Genomic DNA, 27,030 nt, shown 5'->3' on the forward strand with positions numbered 1-27,030 from the left:
AAATTATATAATAAAATGAAGGGCTTTCTTGTTCAATTTCAATTCATTTTTCTTGTAATATTATCTATAAACAATCTATTGATGATTTTGTGGTGTTTCTTCAGAGGAATGTCTTATATTTTGAGGTCACTTCTGAAATAGATTATAAAATTGAGGTTTGCTTGTAGAATTTTCAATTTTATTGAACCTCCTTTTCTTGTAATCTTATTTAGTTACATTTATGGATGATTTTGGGGTGTTTCTTGCCTTATAATTCATGTGCCACTATCAAATTAGATAACAAAATGAAGGGATTTATAGTTAAATTTCAATACATTTTATTTCAATATTATTTATAAACAATCTATTGATGATTTGGGTTGTTTCTTGAGAGATATTTATCTTACATTCTTGTGTCACTAACAAAATAGATAATTAAATTGATAAATTAACTTATAGGCTACATTTTTCTTGTAATATTATTCATAAACAAATTATTGATGATTTTGGGGTGTTTCTTATCTTATATTCATGTGGCACTATCAAATTAGATAATAAAATGAAGGGCTTTCTTGTTCAATTTCAATTAATTGTTCTTTTAATATTATTTATAAACAGTTATATTGATGATTTGGGGATGTTTCTTGAGAGCATATGAATACCATAAACTCATGTATCACTAGCAAAAAAAATTAAATATTTTTTTTCAGTTGAAATTGAATGTTGTCTACCGGTAGTTACATTACATTACAGGCTTAATTTTTTTTGCAATATTATTCATAAACCATTTATTGATGATATTGGGATGTTTCTTGGTCTTATTATATGTTATATTCCTGTGTCACTATCAAAATAGGTAATTAAAATTGTTACATTTTGATGTAATATTATTTATAAACTATTAATTGATGATATTGGGGTGTTTCTTGATGTTACACTATTTTATATTCCCGTGTCACTACCAGAAATAAGACGATGAAATTGATGTTTGTCTTAATTCTTTCCCAGAAAATAGGCATCATTTTCTTTAAGCCAAATTTATATTTGTATTTGATATGGTTTGGGTCTAAAATATGACAAAAATAGCTTATGCCACTATTTCATGCAATCAACAAAACATTAAAACGGGTTAAAATGCCTTGTTTAATTAACGTATCCAACCAGTCCATGTATTCAGCGAGCAGTTCTCCGTCATGAACGAATGGGCCGGAGACGCTCCACTTTCACACTCATGACAACACTGATTTTCAAATTCACAACTTCAATGCAGGTAGGCATGTGTGTTTTCTACTTGAATGACATAACCAACAAGAACAGAAGGACCGACGCGAGGTGCTGCAGCAGCCAATCACAAGCGCTCCAAGTCTTTGAACAAAGACAAGCGGACGCGCCAGCCAATCAGATTTCAAAGTTCTGAAACGTCGGCGGGGCTTTAACGGAAATGACACGCGCGCTAGCCAATCAAAGCCACGGGCTACAAGCCATCTGCCAATCAGCGCTTAGTATCGCAAGGATTGCGTCGCCCACGGTGCTCAGTTGAATTCCATTGCCGTCCATTAAAACAGCCGACTTGGAAAATACAATATCAAAGTGTGCTCAGTTTTAGCACAAGCTTGCGCGCGTTATTATCGTCAGGAATGACATATTTATGCAGCGAGGGTATTGAGAAACGCTCCACGCATGTATAAGGTACGCATCTTCGACCCCGCATTGCCTGGCAAAACGGAACAATTGGTGGATAATTCTCCTCGTGACTTCATTTCATCGCTGAAATACAGAGGAACTCGAATGTGTTTTCTGTCATGAGTCCGGCCGGGTGCTCCCATGTGAACGGGTTCAAAGTGGACAACTGGAAGCAGAATCTGCGGGTCATATACCAGTGCTTTGTGTGGAGCGGCTCTGCCGAAACCAGGAAACGCAAGGTAAATAAAATCCACCAGAACCCAGTGGTGCATTGCATCGGCCCATCCTTCCCGATGCCAAGTCGCATTGCCCCCTCAAACACAATTCGTGATTTATTTTCACCAAGAGATATGAATCCACGTTTATCCCTATGTGGATGCATTGGCTGGCCTGCGCAGACTCCTTATGCATTGCTTTCATGGGGCTGGACGTGGGGATCAAGAGATGCTATTCAGCTGCCAGTGTTTTTTACTTGCTTTAAGCGAGTTTAATTGCCACGAGATGTCATTTTGACCATACACGACCTCATTTCTTCGTTGTTTGATGCTTACCAGGCCTTTAAAAATCATTGATTGCCCAATGCACGAATAGAGGTTTCAGTTTCACAGTTATCACGGAATTTGTCCGTTGTGTGTCATCATTCAGGACAAACAAGTTATGTTCACTGCCTCCATTTTTAATAATTCCATTATTTGAGGAACAATCCGTGAACCTTTTTTAAAACGGATCATTTCAGTGAATCGTTTGAACCGGTTCGAATGCTTCCTTTAACAACCGCACTGAATCGGTTCGCCGACTTGTTTGAACCGAGAACCGTTAATTATTCAAAAACATAACTGAACGTTTTTAAAGAGTTGAGTCTGCTTCAACTAACCGAACATTACATTTAAGTAAAAACCCTTAATAGTAAATCAATCTACATATTTTGATTGATTGAACTGATTATTAACAATAAACTTTAAAGGCAGACCTACTGTGACGTGAGCTACTAGGCGTTAAATGATTGAATATGCGTTTGTTAAAGCCGCTAGCCAACATTCTTACTACTTATTTTGTAAATAATAATGTTTAACCGAGAATTTCCGGTGAATAACTACATTACCCATGATTCTGCTCACACTCTCCACCAATCAGAGAATGGAAACAAAAAAATTGCAGCAAAATAACTCCTGCCCACTCCCATGATGCACTGCAAAAGACATATTTCAAAGTATATGTCAAAATATACTGTTTTTATATACATAATGTGTTTAAACAATAGTCCAATGCGTGGTTTCTTCCCTCATTAAAGTTCACAGCCTGGTGCCTTTGTCTTTCTGTGCCGTTTCCAATTGTTTTTCTCTCCTTCAAATCATATTTGTAATGTTTTGATTAATCTCGTAGCTGGTTGGCTTATTTCATGGCCTTTTTAAAATCCCTATCTCAAAATAAATGGAGGAAAATCCTACTGGAACTAAGGCAGCTGAACCGGTTAGTAACCATGTGACGGTGCACATTTTGTCATTTTGAATCGCTTCATTAAATAAGTGTTCGAACGAACCAATTCGCAGAAATGAGTCAGACTTCCATCGCTTTTTCGATGGCGTCAAAGCGTGTGGCATCAGATGACAGTTTAATAACTAACTATCCTAACTCTACCCATCTCCCTCTGGAAAACAAAAGGATTATCCTGAAATATGCATCATGATTCATGCAAATCAAATGTCACCCTCGATATACGGCGTCTCTGCTCTGAAAGAAATGCCAGTCTCACAGGCTTGCCAGATTGATATGTCACACATGATAACACATATTGATGATAATCATTTTATGGGCGAATCTTTGGTAATGGGTTGTTTATTAATATAGGGTGAGTGCCGTCATGTTGCCTCAAGTTACATCTGGTTCACTCAGGATTGCATGACTCATCATCGTCACAATTGAGGTCAAGTCAACTGAGTTTTATGTTTTCTTATTGCATTATTTTTTTTTATTCTTCAAGAAATTATTCAAAGGTGATTTTTGTTTTTTTTTGCATTATTAATAAAAAAACAACAATAATTCTAATCTATAAACCAGCCACAATATAATGCACACATTAACTTCCAAATTCAGTGAGTTTTAATATACCGTATGCATTGAATGACAAGCTTTCTGTGAGGTATTAATGCATATAGTTTTAGAGGCATAATCATGATTGTTCCATATGGCACTAGTCCATAATCTCCATATCTCATGGAAAACTGTAATTTGGTTTGTATTACAGCACATCTGACGTATTAGACACACCCGCTATTCTTCTGGTTTATTTAAAGGGACTGTTCACCCAAAAATGAAAATTCTATGTTCAGTTGCTCACCAAACCCATAAGACTTTCGTTAAGATACAAATGAAGATATTTTTAATGACGTCTGTGATTTGTCCCTCCATTGAAACACTTCAAAGCATTCATAAAATAAATCCATATGAACCGAGCAAGTACGGTTGAGCTTTTTGTTAGGGATGCACGATATATCGGCCACCATATCGGTATCAGACGATATATGGTAATTTTTTGTCATAGTTATCGGCCCGATATTTCGCCGATATATTAAAGCTGATAAATAATGTATTATTTCCTTCAGCTGAGACACTTCAGATGCGCACTGTTCAACATGATGGTTTTGAATGGCTTGAAATATGATTGGAATTACATCAAAAAAGGTAAATACAGCGTATAAGCAACATACAATTATAATGAGAACATTATAATTGTGTGTTTGGGACATTGGGATTTAATGGTGAGACTTTTGTTTTTGTAATCAGGCTCTCCAAAATTATATAAAAATTTGGATTTAGATTTATCGGCCAATATATCGGTTATCGGCTTTCAAATGTAAAGAGTTATATCGCTATCGGCCAAAATGTTCATATCCTTCCGTTTACCATATTTGCGTGCTCTGTGTATGTTCGCGGATCAATGTTTAGGCTACATGTGAATAAAAGCCTAAATTAAATGTTCATCAAGCGATCGTGACTCTTCAAACGACACGCTTTGTTTATATTGCGATCTTTTTATGAACGTTTTGAAGCGTCAGAGTTTTGGGTTTCAATGCAGAAATCTCTCAGATTTCAATAGAAATATCAGTAACACTTTACAATAAGGTTCATTGGTTCACTACCTTAGTTAACTTGAACTATGAATGAACAATACTTAAGCATTTATTAATCTTAGTTAATATTAATTTAAACATTTACTAATGAGTTATTAAAAATCAAAGGTTGCATTTCTTAACATTAGTTCACCGCTGGAAAGATGAATGTGTATTTAAATCGGGTCATTTATGTAGTAGAAATGTGAAATTATTTTAGAAGCTGGTGCCTTCTAGACTGAGAAAAGCCAGAAAATGTATTTTTGGCTCATGTGGATGAAAGACTACAACTCCCAGAATGCACTTGCTTCGCTGCCCTACGAGGCCACGCCCAAGCCACGCCTCCCGGTTACAGAGGGCAGTGTCGGGAGAAATAAGACAGCTAGGCTACTAGTCGACTGAAACTGAAAAGATGATGTTTTATCGTGAGATCCCCCTATGGGCGGGTTGAAGACATGCGGGACGAGCTCCTCCTATTGGCTGGAGTCTCTCGCCTCTGGACAAAAGAGCCTCTGATGAGCTAAATGACCATTTTTGCGTCATCTGAGTTGGGGGACATGAGGGAGGAAACTAACATGAACAAACAATGAACAGCTGTATTTTTATTAACTTACATTAACAAAGATTAATAAATACTGTAACAAATGTATTGTTCATTGTTAGTTCATGCTAGTTAATACATTAATGTTAACTAATGAACCTTCTTGTAAAGTGTTACCAAATATCTTCTTTCTGAAGATGAAATAAAGTCTTATGGGTTTGCAACGACACAATGAGTAATTGATGACATAATTTCCATTTTTAGGTGAGCTTACCCTTTAGTGCAGCGTTTAGCATGGGCGAAATGCTGAATTTACCCATCTTAGGTCACCATTGACAGATTAATCATAAGTTGTCAGAAACCAGATCGCATCAGGTGGGAAAGGGACCAGCTCGCCTCTCATCTGTCAGGTTGTACGCGTGAAGGAACAGCAGGAGTACGAGGAGCTTATAAAGCCCCGCTGCAGAACAACACACACTGTGTGTGTGTGTGTGTGTGTGTGTGTGTGTGTGTGTGTGTGTGTGTGTGTGTGTGTGTGTGTGTGTGTGTGTGTGTGTGATGAAGGCCTTTAGTGGATGTTTTTTACACCAGTGCCGAGTCTAAGCTTCAGATGGCACACCCATCCGTCTGATGCTCACAATAGGCCTGGGGTTTTGATTCACGAGTGATTCATTTGGATTTGCCCCCAATAGTTGAGGCCCGTTCACACCAAGGACGATAACTGTAAAGATAACGATAAAGATATAGTTCTAAAAATCATTCTCAATATTAAAGAATAGCAGCGTTCACAACCACAGCTATAACCAGGGTTTGAAATTAACTTTCACTCACCCGCCAATTTGGCTACTAAATTTAAGTTACCGGCTAGCCAAAAATAGAAAAGAAATAAACCAGATTAACTATTGTCAAAGCTATGGACATACATACATGCATACATACATACATACATACATACATGCATGCATGCATGCATACATACATACATACATACATACATACATACATACATACATACATACATACATACATACATACATACATACATGCATGCATGCATGCATGCATGCATACATACATACATACATACATACGCACGCACGCACATATACATACATACATGCATACATACATACATACATGCATGCATACATACATACATACATACACAAAAACAGTAGCCTACATATATGTGTGTGTGTGTGTGTATGCATATATTTGCGCTGTCAAGCGATTACATTTTTTTTAAATCTAATTAATCATATATTGAATTTGGCTGAGAAATTATTATAAAATTGATAAAGTTTTATTTATTATTCAAGCAAAATCCTGTCACCCAGCCATCTCTTCTCTTCCCTTCCTCTTTCATCCTCATCCTTTTCGCCCCAAAATGTGTTTTAGGTGGACAGATCAAATGATCAATACAGTACAACGAACATCAAAAAATATGTAGGATGTTGGAAAATAAGTATTTTCTGTTTACCAAATGCTTTTTAATCTTCGCTAGTGCTTCAGTGCAACTGAACGAGTGTGCCGTTATTTGTCGCGCAGTGACGTGTGTGTTCAAGAGGGCCAGATATGAGCAGATTCTGCGCAATATGCTGTATTTAATATATCATAAAGATATCGCTAAATCTGCACATATTTGGTTTACACGAACTTCCCCAGCAAAGTGAGTAAACATAAGTAACACGCCAAATTGGCTCGTGATTGGACAGCGTTATCCGCCGATAACGATAAAGCAACAGAATTTTTTTTTCCATTATCAATCTTTATCATTGCTCGACGCAAATTCAGCTTGTGATCTCGCGAGAACTCTGGATTTCCAGGGTACATGAGCACAGTATCGGACCGAAACCCGAGCACTGGTATCGGTGCGTCCCTACTGGATGACATGGAGGCGCCGGCGCGATAACAGCAGAAACGGCTTAAAATACTCAAAAAAATACAAAAGTTTTGGTCACATGGATCATTCGAAACTGTAAAGGGTCTAATTTTATCTGTGTAAACTCACAATGCCAAAATGTTTGTAAAATAAAGAAAACACACAAGATTTGCCTTTTTGCCGTCTCGATCTCCGTTAACTACTTTTCGGAGCATGTCTACTTTTACACAAACCAATTCAAATAGAAATCAAATGTGTGCTGATTATGTAATGGTGCATTTCTCTCCACTATCGGCTACGAGTCCGCATCGTCAACCACATGTGCAGACTCGGAAAATAGTAATAAATAAATAATGTCTCCGTGCCATTTTTTCAACATTCACATTCACAATCATTATCATATACATTATAATCAGCGTTGAATAGGCAATATATTCCTCCCCCCAGTATATATTTTAGTCATTAAATTAATATAAACATGCAATTAGTCGACTAAGTGCTTAAATGAGTGACTACTAGTTGACTAGAAGAATCTTTAGTCTGGACAGCCCTAATTTGGATATAAGTACATTTTTCTCTTGCATTACAATAATATTACAGGATAAAATTAACAACGGATTTGTACAAACATTTAAGTTGCACATAAGGCAGTTTTTAATAATAGTAAAGTTATAATAATAACTTTTTAATAACAATTATGCCATTAATCTCCAAAGTGTTCATGTTTTTGCTCGTTTGTCCTCGACGGACTGAACCGGAGAAGATTTCCACGTTAAAGAAGGCGGAGCCTCAGAGCCACACGCACACGTGTCACGTCTTCGTCACGGACTAATGTTAGTTCGGAGGCGTTTCTGGAAAATGTTGCTGTTTCGAACTCCTAAAACAAACTTTGCTTTCCTGATTTTGTTCAAAATGACGTCACACATCCTAGCATAGTGTTCATTTGTTTTTAAAAGAAAGGCTTTTTTAAAATAGCTAGATGTCACGATAACGCGGGCAATATGATCCAGCCTGCTATTGTGACCGTTATCCATTACAGATTAACAAGTGCCACACATAAACAAGGCAAAATGTGATTGGTTGCTTCACTTCTTAGAGTCTCGCCCTGTCTCATTCTTATGAAAAATATGCTGCAAAACAAACACGAGGCCTGTCCTTCACAGCTAGAGGACTCGGTTCAGATTACCAGATTACCCGTGCGGTCTCGCTCAGGTGGGTAGGCGCCACTAAACATCACATTATTAGCTGTAGTATTTGAAGTCAGCACAATTGAGGAGTGATTGTTGTGTAGTGAGTCCGATTACATGGATTATTATGGATGCTTTCCCTCCCATGCCCTGAATCAGTAGATTCAAAGATACATGTGCAATTGAGTTTTTTTGTGTTTTCCCCACCATGTGACTCACTATAAATACCAGACCTGTTATACTATGAGCGCAAGAGACGCCTCGCTTGGGTTTAGTTATATCCATGCCGTGATCATAATGATCCCTGCTGAGCTGGCTTTATGCATTTCATGTAGACAACGGTGTTTGCTTTGCTCAAACAGCAAGTGAACAGAGCACTCATTACGTATGCAGAGACGCCTGCGGGTGTGTTCATTTATTTATCGTATGTGCTTGTATTCACCTTAGCTTAGCTTCACATCTCTGGCCTAGTTAATGCTATCTGCCTTTTTTTGATCTAATCACTCAAATGACATGCATAACACATCAATCATATATATATATATATATATATATATATATATATATATATATACTTGCATACACACGTGCACACACACACACACACACATATATATATATATATATATATATATATATATATATATATATATATATATATATATATATATATATACACATACATACGCATTTACATATATACACATACATACATATATACATATACACATACACACACACATATACGCATATATATATATATATATACACACACACACACACACACACACACACACACACACACACACACACACACACACACACACACACACACACAGTAGCCTACGTGTGTGTTTATATGCATGCATGTGTGTGCATGCATATATTAGGGCTGTCAAGCGATTGCATTTTTTAATCTAAATATTCATACATTAAATTTGGCATATGAGAAATTACCCCCAAAATATAATATAAAGTCATTATTTTTTTAAAGCAGAAAACCATCAAATAGACATTACAAAAAGTAGCTTTAGAATATAAACTTTTAGGCTTCTAAATGACAGAATGTTCATTTTTGGGGTGAACTATACCTACTAAATTAATATGGAATTTTTTTTTTTTTTTATGAAATGGTACTCTAAATAAGCAACTAAATCTGCCATTAGAGTCCTTAATTCGATTTGCTCGAACAGCTGATTCATTCAGGAATAAGGTAAATTGCTCTCTTTATGAATGGGCCATTGATTCATTGGTTCATGGTTCTTCTGGGTAACAATTTTGACCATACTTTATGTATACACTCGTTATTAGCATCAGTAATTTAATACCTTCTTATTTTCAAATGGTTACTTTAATCAGTCCTCCAGTAGTTTGTGCTATGGCATAAAAATTGGTACAGAGAACCATGAAATTGTACCAGTGTTTGCACACCAGTACTGAAATTTCTGTAATATATAACCGCTTCATAAATTCATATGTAATGCATACATATTACCTCACTGGTAAAGTATGAACTCAGGGTCACGGACACTAAAATAAGATTTGTTAATACCAGCTGTTCATTGGGCCTTTGTAAAAAAAAAACGTGACACAAAGTACACGAACCATCAAGATGACTTAATTTCGGTCCATTAAGTTTTACTAATGAACATTTAATTCATATCGTGTTTGTCGACGTTCACAAACGCATCAATTAATAGTGGTCGTTAGTGTGAGGGTGAGAATTATGGCTTTCTTTTGAGAGAAATTGCACAACCATCATCCACACAAAGTTCATCTTAGCCGTCGCAGTGATTAACACAAGCCTTCACTGAAGCTTGTCCAATTATTCGCGTAGTCTTAATTTACCATTAAAACTATTTTTATAGGGCGGCTGTTCCACATCTATTCTGCATGTGACGTTATATGGGCTTCCAGCTCACCATCAATAATTAATTGGACCGTGGGCCGGTTGTCATATTGATACCAGCTTCTCGTGTTTAATATATACGGTCCCACAGCATCTGCGTGTCTCTCCTGGGCCTCAACGGGAATATTTACGGATACGGTGCGAGTCTAAAGCGCTCGACGTCAGGCCTCAGAGGAGTTTTAAAGGGGCGTAGAGGATGTTTTAAATCAGGAAAAGCTGAAGAAAAGGAGCAATGCGACTACAGGTTTTACTGGCTCATAATTCACAGCCTTACAAATGCTTAAACACACCGCTTTTGTGACTTGAATACAAATCAAGAACGTTTGATCATTTTTATCTCAAGATATTGTTTTGTTCTCTGGGTTTTAGTGTGTGGTGGAGGAGGGCGGCTTCGTTCCAGATGCATTGAAGATTACATTCAAGGTACCACAAACTGCAGAACTTTTGTTGGCCTAATAAGTGAAAAGTAGAGACTGCAAACTCTTACTTTAATACATTTATACATTAATACATAGTGTGACCGTAGCCTGCATGCAACTTTGTGGTCAAATAATCAGACACACTCTCCTAAACATTTATTTGGTTCGTTCATTTTTGGGCAGGTCATGTAAATGAACTGGTTTACAAACAAATTCAGCAGCAAAAATATTCATATGTACATCAGATACACATATATGACCATCAGGGCTTGACATTAACTTTTTTACTTGCCAGCCCCACTTTTTTTCTCACTTCACTGGCCACAATTTTGGCATCGATACCTTGGAGAAAAACTGCCATATATATATTTGTAATATTATCTCATAATTTGGCAGCTGATATATTAGGCTGCTGTCACTTTAAGACCTGACACATGGTCCTGTCATAATGTTTTATATATCCAATATGCCTCTCTTTATGTGCACGCAGATTTTGTGCAGGAATTAGTAAAATTATGCTCAGCCTTGAGAAATTCGAGTCCTGTAACACCAACAATATTCATCCGGAGCGAATGAAGCCAGTCCCCCAATCAGAGCTGTTCTGTTAAAAGAACACGCTTTCTACCCGGTGTTTTACTTTAGGGATGGGGCGGTATGAAAATTTCATATCACGATAATAGCGACCAAAATTATCGTGATTATCAATATTATCACGGTTTTGTTAAAACGAGATGAAAGTGTTCAAAAATAACTGAAAACATTTCGACAAGTTTTATATTTGAAAATCAACAAACAACAAATAAAACCACATTCTGTGGCATTTTCTTCCTTAAAATGACCGTCGTCAATAACAACGCATTATAACACAGCGCACAAGTATCACAACGGACGCGCACGCGCTCTCTCGTTTCATTCAAACACAACTTGCCGTCTTGCGTCTCCGTTTTCGATTGTATTGAAAATGAAATTAGAGTTGATTTATTGTTTACTGAGTTTGATAATATTTTTGTGATCATGTATGATTTATAACATTAAAGGTGAACTAAGTAACTTTTTTACCTTAACTGAACAGCTTCGGAGTCATTGGAATGGTTATAATACTTATTTCGGGTTGAATGGTGGTCGTTTCGCACCCCCCTGGTGCCCGTGAGCGGAAAATACGCACTTGCAACTTTGGGCCGCCGGCCGCCGCGACAGGAAGTATCGCGTGATATCAGGTCTTGCGATGTAAACAACTGCTTTACGGCCAAAAGAAATCTGCTAGAATGCCGTCATTATTGCGCTCCCTCACTCTGTCGGAAACCCGAATGAAGAAGACGTTTTAAAGAATATCCCATCTGCTTTGATGTCGTTGATCTACTAGCCTCTGGTGTCTGAGAATCACCAACGAGTTTTTACAACAGTGTTGTCAAATATCAATTCCGAAGCTGTGGGGGAGCTCTAGAGAGAAACCTGCGAGCAAAAAGCGAGAATACAGCGTAGAAATCCCGAAGCTACTGAGTGCTGCTTTAATCTGCCTTCCGCCATTCCTTCTCGGATAAAAAAAACAACAACATTGCGCGCTGCGCCTGCGCCAGACTTACAGGATTTACAGTGAGTTATTAGAATCGCGATAATCAAACACGGTTTTAATGATAATTCAATTTTAAACGATAATACGAACCGTCAGTACATTTTATCGTGGTTTAGTGAAACTTAATATTTACTGTTATTACTAATATTTACTTAATATTTGCAACCTGGCCACCATGCGCGCGCACACTCTCTCTACACTGCGGAAGTCGTGCGGATGAGCTCGTTTATATTAATCCATTTGAGATTTCTGCTGAAATGAAGGTGTCGTTTCGGTCGGTCGGTGTTCTGGCACGACTCACGAGCCACTTGCGCTGTTTTCTGCGACTAAATCTGCGATCGAATCTTCTCGGAGATGATCTGTAATAAATGTAAACATGAACATCTCTTCACTGTATTAGCGTTTGTGGTTTACGACTATATTAGCTTGATTTGTGTTTTATAGGTGAAAGTGCAATAAGTCTATAATAAGTCGAATGAAATGTAAAAATAAATTTCTATTATAATTTTGAGCAAAATAATCGGGATTATTAATTTAACCATTATGCAGCATGACAAAAAAAGTGACGTTTTTGATTGACTAGACTAAAATGCTCAAACATTTAGGTGACTAAAACTTGACTAAACAAAAACAGGATAAGGTTGACCAAATATGATGATAACGGAGTATGCGTGATATATCGGCCACCATATCGGTATCAGCCGATATATGTTCATTTTTAATGTTATCGGCCCGATAAGAAAATGTCGCCGATATATTAAAGCTGATAAATAATGTATTATCTCCTTCAGCTGAGACACTTCAGATGCCACTGTTCAACATGATGTGCTTGAAATATGATTGAATCACTTCAAAAAGGAAAATCCAAAATGTGCAGCTCAAGTCCGTCATATCGGCTTCATAACATTATGAGAACATCATTATAATGGTGTGATTGGGACATGAGACTTTTGTTTTTGTAATCATGCTCTCAAAAAATATACAAAAATTTTTATTTAGATTTATCGGCCAATATATCGGTTATCGGTTTTCAAATATAAAGAATTATCGGTTATCGGTATCGGCCAAAATTTTCATATCGGTTCATCCCTAATGATAACTAAAAAGCACACATTTGAGACAGGACTGAGACAAAAAAAAAAAAAAATAGCTGACAAAATGAACTGTAATCAAATAAACACCATATTAGACAGGCGGTCATAATGTTTCATCTCATCATGTTACTTGAATCACTTTAAAGAAACTACTGTTTCACTATTTCTCTGCTGCAGATCGTAATGAGTCTTTTAATTGCAGAGAAGGGATAGACTCCGGGATTAAGTGTAGTAACGTTTCACACAGTGAGCGTCCTTCCCATTCAGCAGCAGTCCTTCAGCAGAATGGGACTCTGGGTAATTGACAACAAGGCCTCTCCGTTAATTGTGTTGTGGTGTTGCCTTCAGCATCTTAGCATCAGTCTTACACTCCCTTTGCGTTTCTCTCAGCTGATCTCGTTTGTTTGGCCTCGAGCGGGCTCATCACAGTCGAGGCGTTCTCGTACCTCATCTGCATGCGTTTGAACCGTCATCCAGCCTTTATCATCAGCGCTTCCCTCTTCTGTGTCTCTTTTTTGTTTCTCCTCTTTCATGTCTCTCGCCTCCCTTGATTCTCCTCATCACCCACACGCCTCCTACTACACTTGTGATCTTGGAAACACGGCAGCCACGCAGTGATTGGATGTTCGGTTGCCGCAGAAACTGTGAGAGCCGATGTGATTGGCGGTTCGAAAGCTGGTTATAGTCACTGTCGTTATTGATCCTTATGAATGGTTTATATTCATAGACATAAAAGAAAAATGATGTATATACATATATATACATTTAATGTTTATAAATATTTCTATTTATTTATTTATTATAATTTTTTTCTCTTTTTTTATTTTTTTTTCTCTTTATTTTTTATAGTTTTTATTTATTTAAAATATTTTATTATTTATTTATTTATTATGATTTTTTTATCGTCTATTTATTTGAATTTATTTAATTCATTAAAAATATATATAAACCTAATAAATATTTTAAATTTTATTTAAAATGGTTGGTAAAATAAATACTTTATTTGGAATAACGTAATACATTTAAAACATAATTACTTAATATTTCAGATGGCACTACCATAACATCCAAGCCCAATCAATTATTAAAATATTCTAAAATACTTTTGTAAAATATTGAAGCTAATCACCATAATTGATAAAAAAAAAAAATAAAAAAAAAAAAATATATATATATATATATATATATATATATATATACACACACTTTTGTCACAATATAGGCACATTTTTACCCTATAAAGAACTTGGACTGCATTTCCAATATAGGGATGCATCAACATTTTGGCCACAGATTTTTTTTTTTTTTGAAGCATCCTAATTCAAAATGCATTAACTGCATAACCTTTGACCTCAAACAAAGCATTTCACAACAGTCAGAGTTTGATAACCATACAGAAATGATCCAAAACTGTAGTGATTTGTTACAGTCCCGGTCGGAGAGGGGTGCCGACATACATTGACTAAATACAACGTGATGGGATGGCCAAAGACATTACACACACACACACACACACACACACACACACACACACACACACACACACACACACACACACACACACACACACACACACACACACACACACACACACACACACACACACACACACACACACACACACACACACACACACACACACACACACACACACACACACACACACACACACACACACACACACACACACACACACACACACACACACACACACACACACACACACACACACACACACACACTCTCTATAGTGGAGGACCAATGATAAAATCCTTCCCGCTGTCCTCGAGGATGTTGATTCGCTGTGAGCTGCCAGAATGACTGAAAGGCACATGCGTTACGAGGGATGACAGTGCTGGTTTGTTGCTGGTTATACTGGTTCCGGCATCATCGTCTGGCTTCCGTGGCTAACAGAGGAGCCCTTCTCTCTGGTCTGATGTCATCTACTTACCTGTTCATATGGATTTAATTTTCGTTTTGATTTGATTCATCTAAAGAACCGTCTCATGTGAGTCATTTGTTTGTGAATCAGACTGAGTTGCATTGCATGTTTCGCAGAACAACGACTGAAGCCATCAAACATGCCATATTATTATATTAATTTACATTTAATAATTTAGCAGCTTTTATCCAAAGCGACTCACAATTGAAGAGAGCAAATAATTGAATACTTCAAAATAATAATACTTATAATAATTTATTATATTAATATTAATTGTGATGAAGTTTAAGCGGGACTGACTGCTTATTATACATCTGCAGGAATAAATAGAATAAGAGATTGATCTTGGAATTGTGAGAATAATTGTTTAAATGAAGATCGTGATTGATTGACAAAATCCATTTTTATTTTAATTAATTCATTTTATAAAAAAAAAAAGAAATTTATTTTAAATTGTTTTTATTTTATTTTACATATTTATTTTTACGCATCCCTATTTTTTATTTATTTAATATTTCATTTTTTTTTTTACTTTTTTCACCCAAAAAAATCTATCCCTATTTTTTATATTTTATTTTATTTGTGTTTTTTATTTTATCTTCACAGGTGACTGCAGGCAATTGTTTGGTGCGTCGTCGCTGTGCCATTTTAGGGTTTTTATTTTACAATTGTGTGCCAGCAAAGCTGCAGAGATATTCTCCACGCGTCGCGTAGCCTGCAGTGGATCTTGTAGGACGAAGCTGATCCTTCAAAAGCTTGTTCTTCAGCCTCACATCCACATCTCAGATGAGGTCCGGATCAATGCATGATCTAATTCAACATTACACCAGAGAGAGAGAGAGAGAGAGAGAGAGAGAGAGAGAGAGAGAGAGAGAGAGAGAGATCGGATGATGAAGTGTAGATGTAAGGGAGAAATGACACCTGTGTGTGATCAGGATGTGTGGAGAGTCAGAGATGTTCAGAGTGAAACTAATGTTCAGATCACTGAATTACTCTGCTATGCAAATATTTTTAGTTTGAAAGGCAGTTTTTTTTTCCTTTTCACTTCCATCATAGATGTGTAAACCTCTATAATGGTGAATGACTACAACAAATATATTTTTTGCATTCCCAATTTTCCCTATAGGATAAGAAAAAAATCTGATAGTCTATGAAATCTATGAAAAATCTATGATAGTCTTGATAAGTCATATCTTTTATGACTTTCTATAAAAAAAAAAAAAAAAAAACTACTTCTCTGTCATTTAAAGCCAAGGTCATTTAACACAAAGTATAGCGTTATAAATGTACATTTATAGGGATGCACTGATAGGATTTTTGTTAAATTATAGTTTTTGGCCAATACCGATATTTGTCGCTTGCTTGCTTTAGTCTTTAAAATAGATTATTGTTTTGATCATGTTTTAAAGTTCGAAAACGCATGCAGGTCTGTTGCTGCATCATCAAATCATATTTATTAGACATGGATTGGATCCATTTAACATTCAACAGGCCAACATAATAAGAGCGGCACAAAGTGAGACAACCTTCAGAAGTTAATCATGCGCTCAAATATTTCATATTTACAACATTAACTCATAGTTGACTTATTACAGAACATTGCATATTTCTTATGTAGTGTCTTCACGCCATTAATTAATAAAATATCGGTTTGTTATATCGGCCTTTTTTTATAGCCGATATGCCAGTGGTTTTAAATTGATCAAAACTGGCTGATAAATATTGGTTCTTTGGTGCATGACATTGTTTAAAATTTAAATATAAAAAACTTAGCTAGAATTATGATGTTAATATTTGTGGAAATTTGTGGAAAATGTAATGAATTATTATTATTCATCCAAAAATGAACATTGTGTCATGATTTACATATTTTTTTTGTTTGATCTTTAACAATAGATGCATTATGCATGCATTGCTAAATGTTTCGGACAGTTCATAGTTCAAAATATTTTTTGCATGATCTCTCAAAATATTTTTTGCATGATCTCGTTGCCAGTTTAATAAAAATAATTTTTAATGGAGCGTAAAAAAAAAAATGCATAAAGAACATGAACAGAAATGGAAGGTCATGTCAAGAACATGTAATGCACTTTTTGGTAACGCTCTTTATTCCTACAGATAATTTGCATACGACATGTATTGCACACTAGCTGTGAGTAGTGCACTGTTGTGCTCATCACAGTCAGGTTGTGTTGTAGAGTCTGGGTGTGGCGAGGTGTTTGGTCATGAAATGATCCTGTTTCATGACGTGATCGGGAACTTTTGAATATCATATTACGGTAATACTTAATGATATTAGGCTTCACTGCAGCTTGCAAAACCTATAATAGCCCAGTCATGCTCTTGTGATCCCATGCAGATGTTTGATGCGCTGTTGTGCGATTTAACACCGTATCATATGTTCGCCAAGTTCACCTTACCGCAGGCCTTTCTCCCTCGATCAAATTACTCTGATGAAACACGGACAAAACAAGGCCTTTCCCGTCTCCTCCTCCTCTCTCCCGAAACATCCACAGGGCCGCTTTCTTTCAACTCGAATGAGAACGTTAAGGTTTCTTTTTGGTTTAATAATAATGACGTTAGCATGATTTACATTTATCTTTTCTCTGTAACATCCTCATTTTTCCATATGTCCGACTCACTAGACTTCAGGCCGTGGTGGTTGTAGCGCACGGTTTCATTAAAGCCGCTGTAATGAAAAAGAAACATGCCGAAGCGCTCCAGTTCTGTGTGTTCTCGTCTCACCTGTGGTGTGACGCTCTAGCGGCAGGAGGGTTATTCTCAGTCGTCTGCTGGGTGGCGTGTCGCCGGGGAGTAACGAAAAGGGTGAGGTGTGAAGCTGAAAATGGGGTCTCTATAAAAATAGCAAGTCTGGAGGTAAAAGCTGAGCGATCTGTTAAACACTGGAGCGGTTTAGTGATCTAAAACCAACACTACTGTACTAGATTGGAGATCAGGGTATTGGGATAGTCAGCGAGTACGAATTAGGAATGAGAACAAAACATCTAGTCCTATTGTGGTTTTTCTTTGCTATTTCTGTTTAATGCATATTTTAAAGGTGAAGCGAATGTTAAAATGCATTATTTTAACCCAGCGTATTGTTCTTTGACTAATAGTAGTATGCCATTCATGTGTTTATCTCCCGTAAAAGTCCCAGGCATCATCAAAACTAGGGACGCGCCGATATGAAAATTGACCGATAACCGATAATTCTTTATATTTGAAAGCCGATAACCGATATATTGGCCGATAAATCTAAATCCAAATTTGTATGTAGTTTTTGAGAGCCTGATTACAAGAACAAAAGTCTCACCATTAAAGCCATGTCCCAAACACACAATTATAATGTTCTAGTTAAAATTTTGTTGACCGCACATGTCGCACTTAACTATATTTTCCTTTTTGAAGTGATTCCAATCATATTTCAAGCAATTCAAAACCATCATGCATGTTGAACAGTGGCATCTGAAGAGTCTCAGCTGAAGGAGATAATACATGATTTATTGTCTTTAATACATCAGTCAAATTCTCTTATAGGGTCGATAACATTAATAATTAACATATATCGGCCGATACCGATATGGTAGCCGATATATCGCGCATCCCTAATCGAAACACAGTGTCTGCTCAGATCTGTCAATCACTTTCCAGCTCAACCAATAGTGAGAGTTTGGGGGGCGTGGCTACTGTAAGCAGGCGGAGCCAGAGGGTGATTGGCGACTGTGGGATCATGACTGATGCGTCACATGGCTTTCAGCTTCGGGTACAGGACTACAAGACAAAATTCACTGCATTTAGACCTTCAGAGATTAAACTGATCATGAACACGTCACAATATAAAGATTTTTGTCTCTTAAATTCATTCTCTCTGAAACACTGTTGCTATAGCCATCAAAGCACTGCTTCTGTAACAGATTCACCGCCTTTAAATTTAATTTCAGGACTTATAATCGGCCCATTATTATGCATTATCCTTTTTTTTTTTTTTTCAAGGACATTGAGAGTTGAGAGCAAAGTCCCTATAATGAAAGGTTGATCTGTCTTAAAAGGTTTTTCCGTTGAGAAAATCACTTGTTGCTTCCTGAACCCCTTCTGCTGTGCTAAAATAAACTAAAGGGATATTTCACCGCTGGAGAGATGAATGTGTATTTAAATTGGGTCATTTATGTAATAGGAATGTGAAATTATTTTAGAAGCTGGTGCCTTCTAGACTGAGAAAAGCCAGAAAATTTATTTCTGGCTCATGTGGATGAAAGACTACAACTCCCAGAATGCACTTGCTTTGCTGCCCTATGAGGACACGCCCAAGCCACGCCTACCGGTTACAGAGGGCAGTATCGGAAGAGATGATACAGCTAGGCTACTAGTCGAGTCGAAACTGAAAAGACGGCGTGTTATCGTGAGATCCCCCTATGGGTGGGTTGAAGACATGCGGGACGAGCTCCTCCTATTGGCTGGAGTCTCTCGCCTCTGGACAAAAGAGCCTCTGATTATGATAAATGATAATTTCTGTGTCATCTGAGGTTTTTGTCCAGACACACAATACAGAAATGTCTGGTCTCAGGGGGACATGAGGGAGGGAAGCACGGGCATGCGAAAATACTACCGGGTTTCTACTGATACAAAGCTTAATGCTAATCGGTGAAGTATCTCTTATCTAAACGCTTGTATCTCTTTCTCTTTTCATCCTAGGCGAAGTCATGTATGTGTCACATGTGTGGAGCTCATTTAAATCGACTTCACTCCTGTCTCCATTGTGTGTTCTTCGGCTGTTTCAGCAAGAAACACATCCACGAGCACGCCAAAAACAAGAGACACAACCTAGGTAAGATGCACACAAGCGTTCTTCACAAAGACTTACTCGTACGCATTTCAGCTTCTCAGGTAAGACACGCAGAAAACAGAACATATGAGCACTACTCGCGCGCAGAACACACAATCATGACAAGTAAACTCATGATGGATAATGGACACAGTCACACCGGGTCATTCAGGACTCTAGGAAGCTTTTGAGATGCATATTTTAGGGTTTTATTTTCCCCTCCGAATTCAGTTTTTTTATAGATTCTGTTTTAATGGTTATATTTAAATTTTTTATCATGTTTAATTAATTGAAATCATGAAATTTCTACAATTTAACAATGATTTGTTAAATGTTTTTATAAAAAATAAAAAATTTAGGGTCATATAATTATTTTATTTTTTTGTTAATTTTTAATTTGTTTATTAATTTAAACTTTTTTTTTTTTTTTTTTACTGGATTCTGTTTTAATGGTCAAATTAAATTGTATTAACCAAGGCGCATGGCTAATTATTTTTGAAATCATGAAATGTATACAATTTAACAGCAATTTATTAAATGTTTAACATTGAAAACCATTTTAATTTTCCCAATATTTCATGTTTTTTTTTTTTTTTCTAGATTCTTGTTTTTAATGATTTAATTACGTTTTAATAATCAAAAAGCATGTCTAATCCGCTTTAACAATTTAATAATTGAGTAAAATTTGTATTTGTTTTTTGTCTGTTTTAATTTTCCTGTATTTATGATTTAGTTAAGTTTAAAACATGGAAGAAACATTGTAATACTCCTTATTAAAAGTTTTTTTTATTGTTATTATTACTTTGAGAAGTGCAGTGCATTCTACTGTACACTAGTGGTATATTGGTAACCTTTTACCTTTGACATTAGTTAGGCTAACTACTTTACATTAGTTAACAATACTTCTACAGCATTTATTAATCTTAATGTTAATTTCTACATTTACTAATACATTTTTAAAATCCAAAATTGTTTAACAAGGGTTAATAAATGCTGTAAGAATATATTGCTCATTGTTAGTTAATGCATTAATTAATGAGACCTTATTGTTAAATGTGACACACATATTTCTGTCATAATTTCTTCAAGTTGAACTTTTATTTTGACGGGTTGGTATTGAAGATCTTCGAGTTTCTTTTTCTGCTTGAATATTCACAGACATTAGTCTAGATCAGAATTTGATCGATTATACAGCCCTACTTTTCAATTTATTAAGTTTCCAAGTTCCGTGTTATTAGTTTATACAGTAATTTCCATTTCTGTGACCGGGTCCCGTCGATTCTATTTGCTTTTTCACATCACGGAAATCGTAGGGCCCTAATGTTGAATACTGAATAGAGAAGTACTGGTTTATAATCCAATACCCCACCATACATGCACAAAAATCTAGTTTCATTTCTGCTCCAAAAGCCATTAAAAAAAAAAAAAAGACGCTTTTCTGATTGTACTCGACAAGCAAGAGGCAGCAAGTGCACTAATGCGTCTGTGGATGTTTGGATGGGGTCTTGGAAATCTCCCAGTTCCTTAATGCATCGGTGGCATGTAATTATCCCCTCTGTTTTAATGAGGAGGGGCGCCACCCTCCAACAACAAACAAATAAGAAGCGCAAACAGACGGGAAATTGGGTAATTATAGTGTGCGAGGGGATAATAGTCCCTGACTCTGTGTGACTTGCAGTGTTTGCTTCCAGCGATGGCTTAGAGTTCGTCAACCACCTGTTTCAGAGGTTTGGGGCTTTTCCAGATCACCCTCGGGCTTCACACAATCAATTTAATTAATTTCTACCTAGAGATCTGAAGCTGCCATCTCTGTCTGCCATCTTTTAGGATTTCCTCTTGTGTATCGAAAGAGGAAGAACCACCCAAGATACGACAACCAAACACAGGCGAACCAAACATTATTCAGATGCCAGATATAATTTTAGATTTTTTTTCTGTGCAGGACACTATAGTTCATTTATGTAAGTGAGGATAGCAAATATTATACCCAAAAATTATTCGTACAGTGAATACCAGTACAATGTATACAAATTTGGAACCAAGTGTTAAGGCGAGACACTACAGGTGAATAGGGTAAAATTTTTAAATAATAGATATCACCATGAAACTTCCTCAGTTGATTACTTACACAAGTATATAAAACAAATGTATTACAAGTTTTAGAAATGTTTATGTTTAATTATGCAAATTAGGCATTATCTCATTAAATATGCAGGATTTTGCATATATTTTCGGTAGATAGATCTGACCATATCATAAGTGCAAAATTATTTTTTCATTTTGTTTACACACAAGATGAAAGAAAAAAATGTAGAGGGTATCAGGATATATGCTTTCATTACCTAGGAAATCAAAATATACTGTTAATAGCCTTAAAAAATCTATTTTCGCCATATTTTTTTTGATTAAAATGTCTCACAAATCAGGCCAGGAATGATTTATTAACAAATCCCTCTGAAAATATCTTCGGAATACTGCTAAGTGTATACCTGGAAAGTTTGGTGTGCACAGGTGCTACATAGGCTGAGATGTTTGTACTGGAGAATGACAAAAAAAACTCATTTTGAGAAAACGGCAGTAAAAGATTTAAATCGCTCTAAATGAGATTTCGTCGTTAGCTTTAAATCCCCCTTTGGACATTCACGATTGGTTACTGATAGAAAGGAAATGCCCATATTTGGGTTAGCGTTGTGCAGGAGACTCGGAGCTTTACAACGATATTGGTCACGACAGACTTCAGTGAACAGACGGATCTCGGCGAGTGTGTTCGTAAATTCGGGAGAAACTTACCGCCGCAAGTAAACAAAATGTAATAAAATAAACATCTTAATGTATATTTTCAACGTTTTATTAAAGGAGTAAACTAGCCCAAATCTCAAAACTGACCACTGCGTGAAAAATCGATGTTTTTGCCTGCCGTGTCTCGCCTTAATTGCTAATGTGATCTTTTAACACCACAGACTGAACAAAATGAAGCATTGCTTGGTGATTGGTTGAGCTAAACTGGTATTATCTAATTGTGTAGTTAAATTTAACAGCTGACAGATATTCAACATAATTCATGTGTGAGACAGTCTAACAGAAGGACGGACAAAACCAGTCAAATATCAACTGAGTTCTGCTCATGTTTTATTACCCATAATTATAGCAAATAAACTGTGATAATGTGAGAAAGTGTCTGAATAGATTTTGGTTTGACTGTATCTAGGCTAACTGGAGAACGTTGCTCGTGGGTTACTCCCAATACAAATAACTAAAAAACTCTAAACTTGTAGATTGAAGAACATTATTAAAGAATGTAGGTTTTCAGACCGATTACTAATGGATTATTTGTTTGCATGTGAAAGTAGCTCGTGCGCCTTGTAGTCTGATCAGTTAGAAATATATATGGGCAAACGTGTTTGTTCGACGGCAACAAAAGCGTCTCGGACTACTTCTGTCCTGACACCATTCGTATGCTTTTGAACCAAAAAGTTTGTGCTCTAGAACATAAATGTTTTAATATGTTCTAAAGTAGGCCAGAAAAGTGGTGGTGTTATTTTGAAAAACCCGAAATTAGCTTTATTTTCCGAGAAGGAGAGCATGAGCATCTCTTTCTGTAGCGCGGTTGGCAGTCTTTGTCACAGATGGCCCGAACAGTCCATAAAGAAGCTAAACTCAGAGAGGAGAACATGGATGCACTGACTCAAAGTTTGGGACTTTGTCGTCCATTTAAAGGGTAACTCTCGCCAAAATGCAGCCTAGGGTCTTTTTGTTAATCTACTCGAGGCAAACCTTCGTTTAAAAGGCTAATTAGAATGGAAACACCACTTTTAAGTTTGACCGCCTTGTGAATGGGGCACTTTTTTTTATGATAGCATCAAAAATAGCTATTTTTAAAGCACTAAGACGACTCAACACCACATGAAACTGTGCTGGAAGTCTCACCAGGAGCTCTACACATGAACTCCAGCATTGAGAACAGTGTTTGTGTACACAGAGTTTACTAAAAAGAAAGATTTTGATCAACTCACTGTGTTTCCGTCCGCCGGCATTTTTGTCAGTCAAAAATAGTCAAATACTATTTACAATAGTTCAAAAGTTGCAATGAACCTGAAATGTCGACACGTTCCTCCTTTATTGTGATGCTCGGATGATCAAAAATGAGTAAATGTAATCCAGATTCTATCCATCAGTTGTTTTAGTAAAGAAAGCCCAATTTAAAGCACAACTAATTGTACACTTTAGCAACTGGAGAGTTGAAAACACAGTGCACTTATTTTAATGGTGGATGTGGCACACAATAATACTTAAAGTGCCCCATTATGCTTTTTTCAGATATCACCTTTCATGTAGTGTGTGATGCAGCTGCTTGAATGTAAAAGGTCAGCAAAGTTTCAAAGATCAAATTTCAGATAAATTGAGTTATTGTATTGTTTGTAACTAATTTGCATAATGCCCGCCTCTGGTCTTGATTGGCTGAACAGCATCTCTTTGCTCCGCCCTCAAACACTGTAATTTATAGTTTGTAACTAATTTGCATAATTTCCGCCTCTGGTCTTGATTGGCTGAACAGCGTCTCTTAGCTCCGCCCTCAAACACTGTAGTTTATAGTTTGTAACTAATTTGCATAATGCCTGCCTCTGGTCTTGATTGGCTGAACGGCGTCTCTTAGCTCCGCCCTCAAACACTGTAGTGTATCTGAGACTGGAAGAGTTTGGTTCGTGTTGTTCATGTCGAGAAGACGCTGTTTTCTGCTGACAAAGCAAATCCACTTTGATGAGATTGATACGGTAAAACCCACGCCATCGTTACTGTTCGTATCACTGTGATCAAGAGCTGAGATTCAGATATGATAATGAGCGTTTGGTTTCGTTTCTGACCAATCACAGCAGAGCAGCTCTCAGAGAGGCGGGGCTTAGAGAGACTGAATCCTTTATCAACCCGTTTCAGACACTGAGAGAAAAGAGCTGATGCTGCAGTGTGTATTATGAGAAAATTAAAGTGTTTTTTGACATTGGATGCATGTAAACCTGTTATAGGAGACTTAAAAACAACATTATGAACTTTTAAAATGGCATAATAGGGCACTTTAGGGTTTGAGTCTCTGTACCGGCATGAAATGTCGATGGTGAGAGTAAATAAACAGCAAGCTCTGCACTCTCATACCCACAACAGCAAAAAAATGGGTGTTCCGTGTGTGTGTGTGTGTGTGTGTGTTCAATAATGTGTGTGTGTGTGTGCAGATTCCCAAGTATAGGAGTCACTTTCACTTTTTTCGCTTAAGTATCTTTCCAAAACAACTTTCCGTAGGCAGAAACTCTCATACATTGCGTCCCATTAATCCTCACAGCCTCGCCTGTGTTAAATTCAATATGGATGGCCTCTAACCTGACTTATGTTTTCTTTTTCTTTTCGTTAGTTTTAGTCATTTTGTTGTGTGTTTTTGCCAACAAACCCGAGTCCCTTGCCACTGGTCCGTTCATCAGCATCCGCAGTATCATGTTAGCAGAGAGGCTAATCCGATCGCTGGAGTCCCGCTGTGTTTCCCAGGTGGCGTCGCGGCGTCGCTCAGTCTTTACACCCCGCGCTCCCCACGGAGTTTAATTGAACATTTAATTAGGTTAGTCTCCGTACATGGGATATCTGTGAATGAGCGCGCCGTTCCCGAGGAGGAAAACTGTGATTATTCTCCAAAGACGAACGGGGAGTAATTAAGTCTGAATGAGCCACCGATTCTTTCGGCTTGTGCGTCTCTGTTGTTGCAATTTATTTAGATTGCGTTTTGTTTTTCCGCCCTCTATTTGCTGTGGCTTTTTCCCGGCTCACACTTGTCAGACTTGATCTCGGTGTTCTTTCCTCTCTTTCCTGTGCTGGTTCCCATGGTTACCTGAAGGCCTGCTATGCTTTTGGTTTATTCATCTGATATGTGTGTGTGTGTGTGCGCGCATCATGCAACCCCACCTTGTGCAACTTCTCTCGTTTGACAATACTGTTTAAAGCTATCATGCGTGAGTCACAGTATTTTACATTTTCACAGTTTAGGAAATACATTTAAAATGCCTTTTATTATTTTCTGTGTCATTTGTTCAGATTGCAGTGCTCATAAACGTAATGACAATAATATTTACCTGCTCCCTCACTTCATGCAGACCAATAGCTCTGCAAATTTAATATGCTGATTTGATATTTCAAAGAATAATTTATTCATCAGGAATGCATTTGATTTGTTCATGATAGTTGTAAGAAGTCTCTAATAATTAGATTTTTGTGATTATTATTTTTTTTTTATTATTATTATTATTATTTTTATTTTTTTGTTTTGTTGTAAGTGTTGTCAAAAATATAAATGTTTTATGTATTGATACTGAATATCTAAAAATGGTTCCAATCCTCCTCCTCTGCAGTATCGATACACTGATACTCACTCACTCACTCACTCACTCACTCACTCACTCACTCACTCACTCACTCACTCTCACACACACACACACACACACACACACACACACCTGTATTTCGCATAATTTACTCATTCCCGCAGGTTTCGCACGCTCACCACTGATCTATGTAAGTGTGCTCTCATAAGCCGCCTCTCAAACAAGCTTGTAAGAACCAAAATTAGTCATTTTTTGTATCTTATTGCTCTTAAATGTGACCCTGGATCACAAAACCAGTCACATATACAAGACATGGCACAGAGTACACAACCCATCAAGATGACTTTATTCATTTCGGTCCATTAAGTTTTACTAATGAACATTTAATTCATATGTATATCCACACACACACACACACACACACACACACACACACACACACACACACACACACACACACACACACACACACACACACACACACACACACACACACACACACACACACACACACACACACACACACACAC

The 27,030-nt window shown here is 36.9% G+C and overlaps 1 protein-coding gene across 4 annotated transcripts in view; it reads left to right on the plus strand.

The window, feature by feature from the left end:
* The first annotated feature begins 1,379 nt into the window (after nt 1–1,379).
* Nucleotides 1,380–27,030, plus strand: part of usp22 (ubiquitin specific peptidase 22) — a 53,238-nt gene continuing 27,587 nt past the window's right edge. For 2 of the 4 annotated variants that reach the window (XM_084434161.1, XM_084434162.1), the window contains exons 1-2: nt 1,481–1,901; nt 20,012–20,144. In XM_084434161.1, coding sequence (XP_084290287.1) covers nt 1,782–1,901; nt 20,012–20,144 — 253 coding nt within the window. In that variant the 5' untranslated portion in view covers nt 1,481–1,781. Of the gene's footprint in view, nt 1,902–10,660; nt 10,715–20,011; nt 20,145–27,030 lie in introns of all 4 variants that reach the window. The other 2 variants (XM_084434160.1, XM_084434159.1) reach the window with 2 other exon arrangements.

This window comes from Rutilus rutilus (genome assembly GCF_951802725.1).
Source record: "Rutilus rutilus genome assembly, chromosome: 16".
NCBI classification, from domain to species: domain Eukaryota; kingdom Metazoa; phylum Chordata; class Actinopteri; order Cypriniformes; family Leuciscidae; genus Rutilus; species Rutilus rutilus.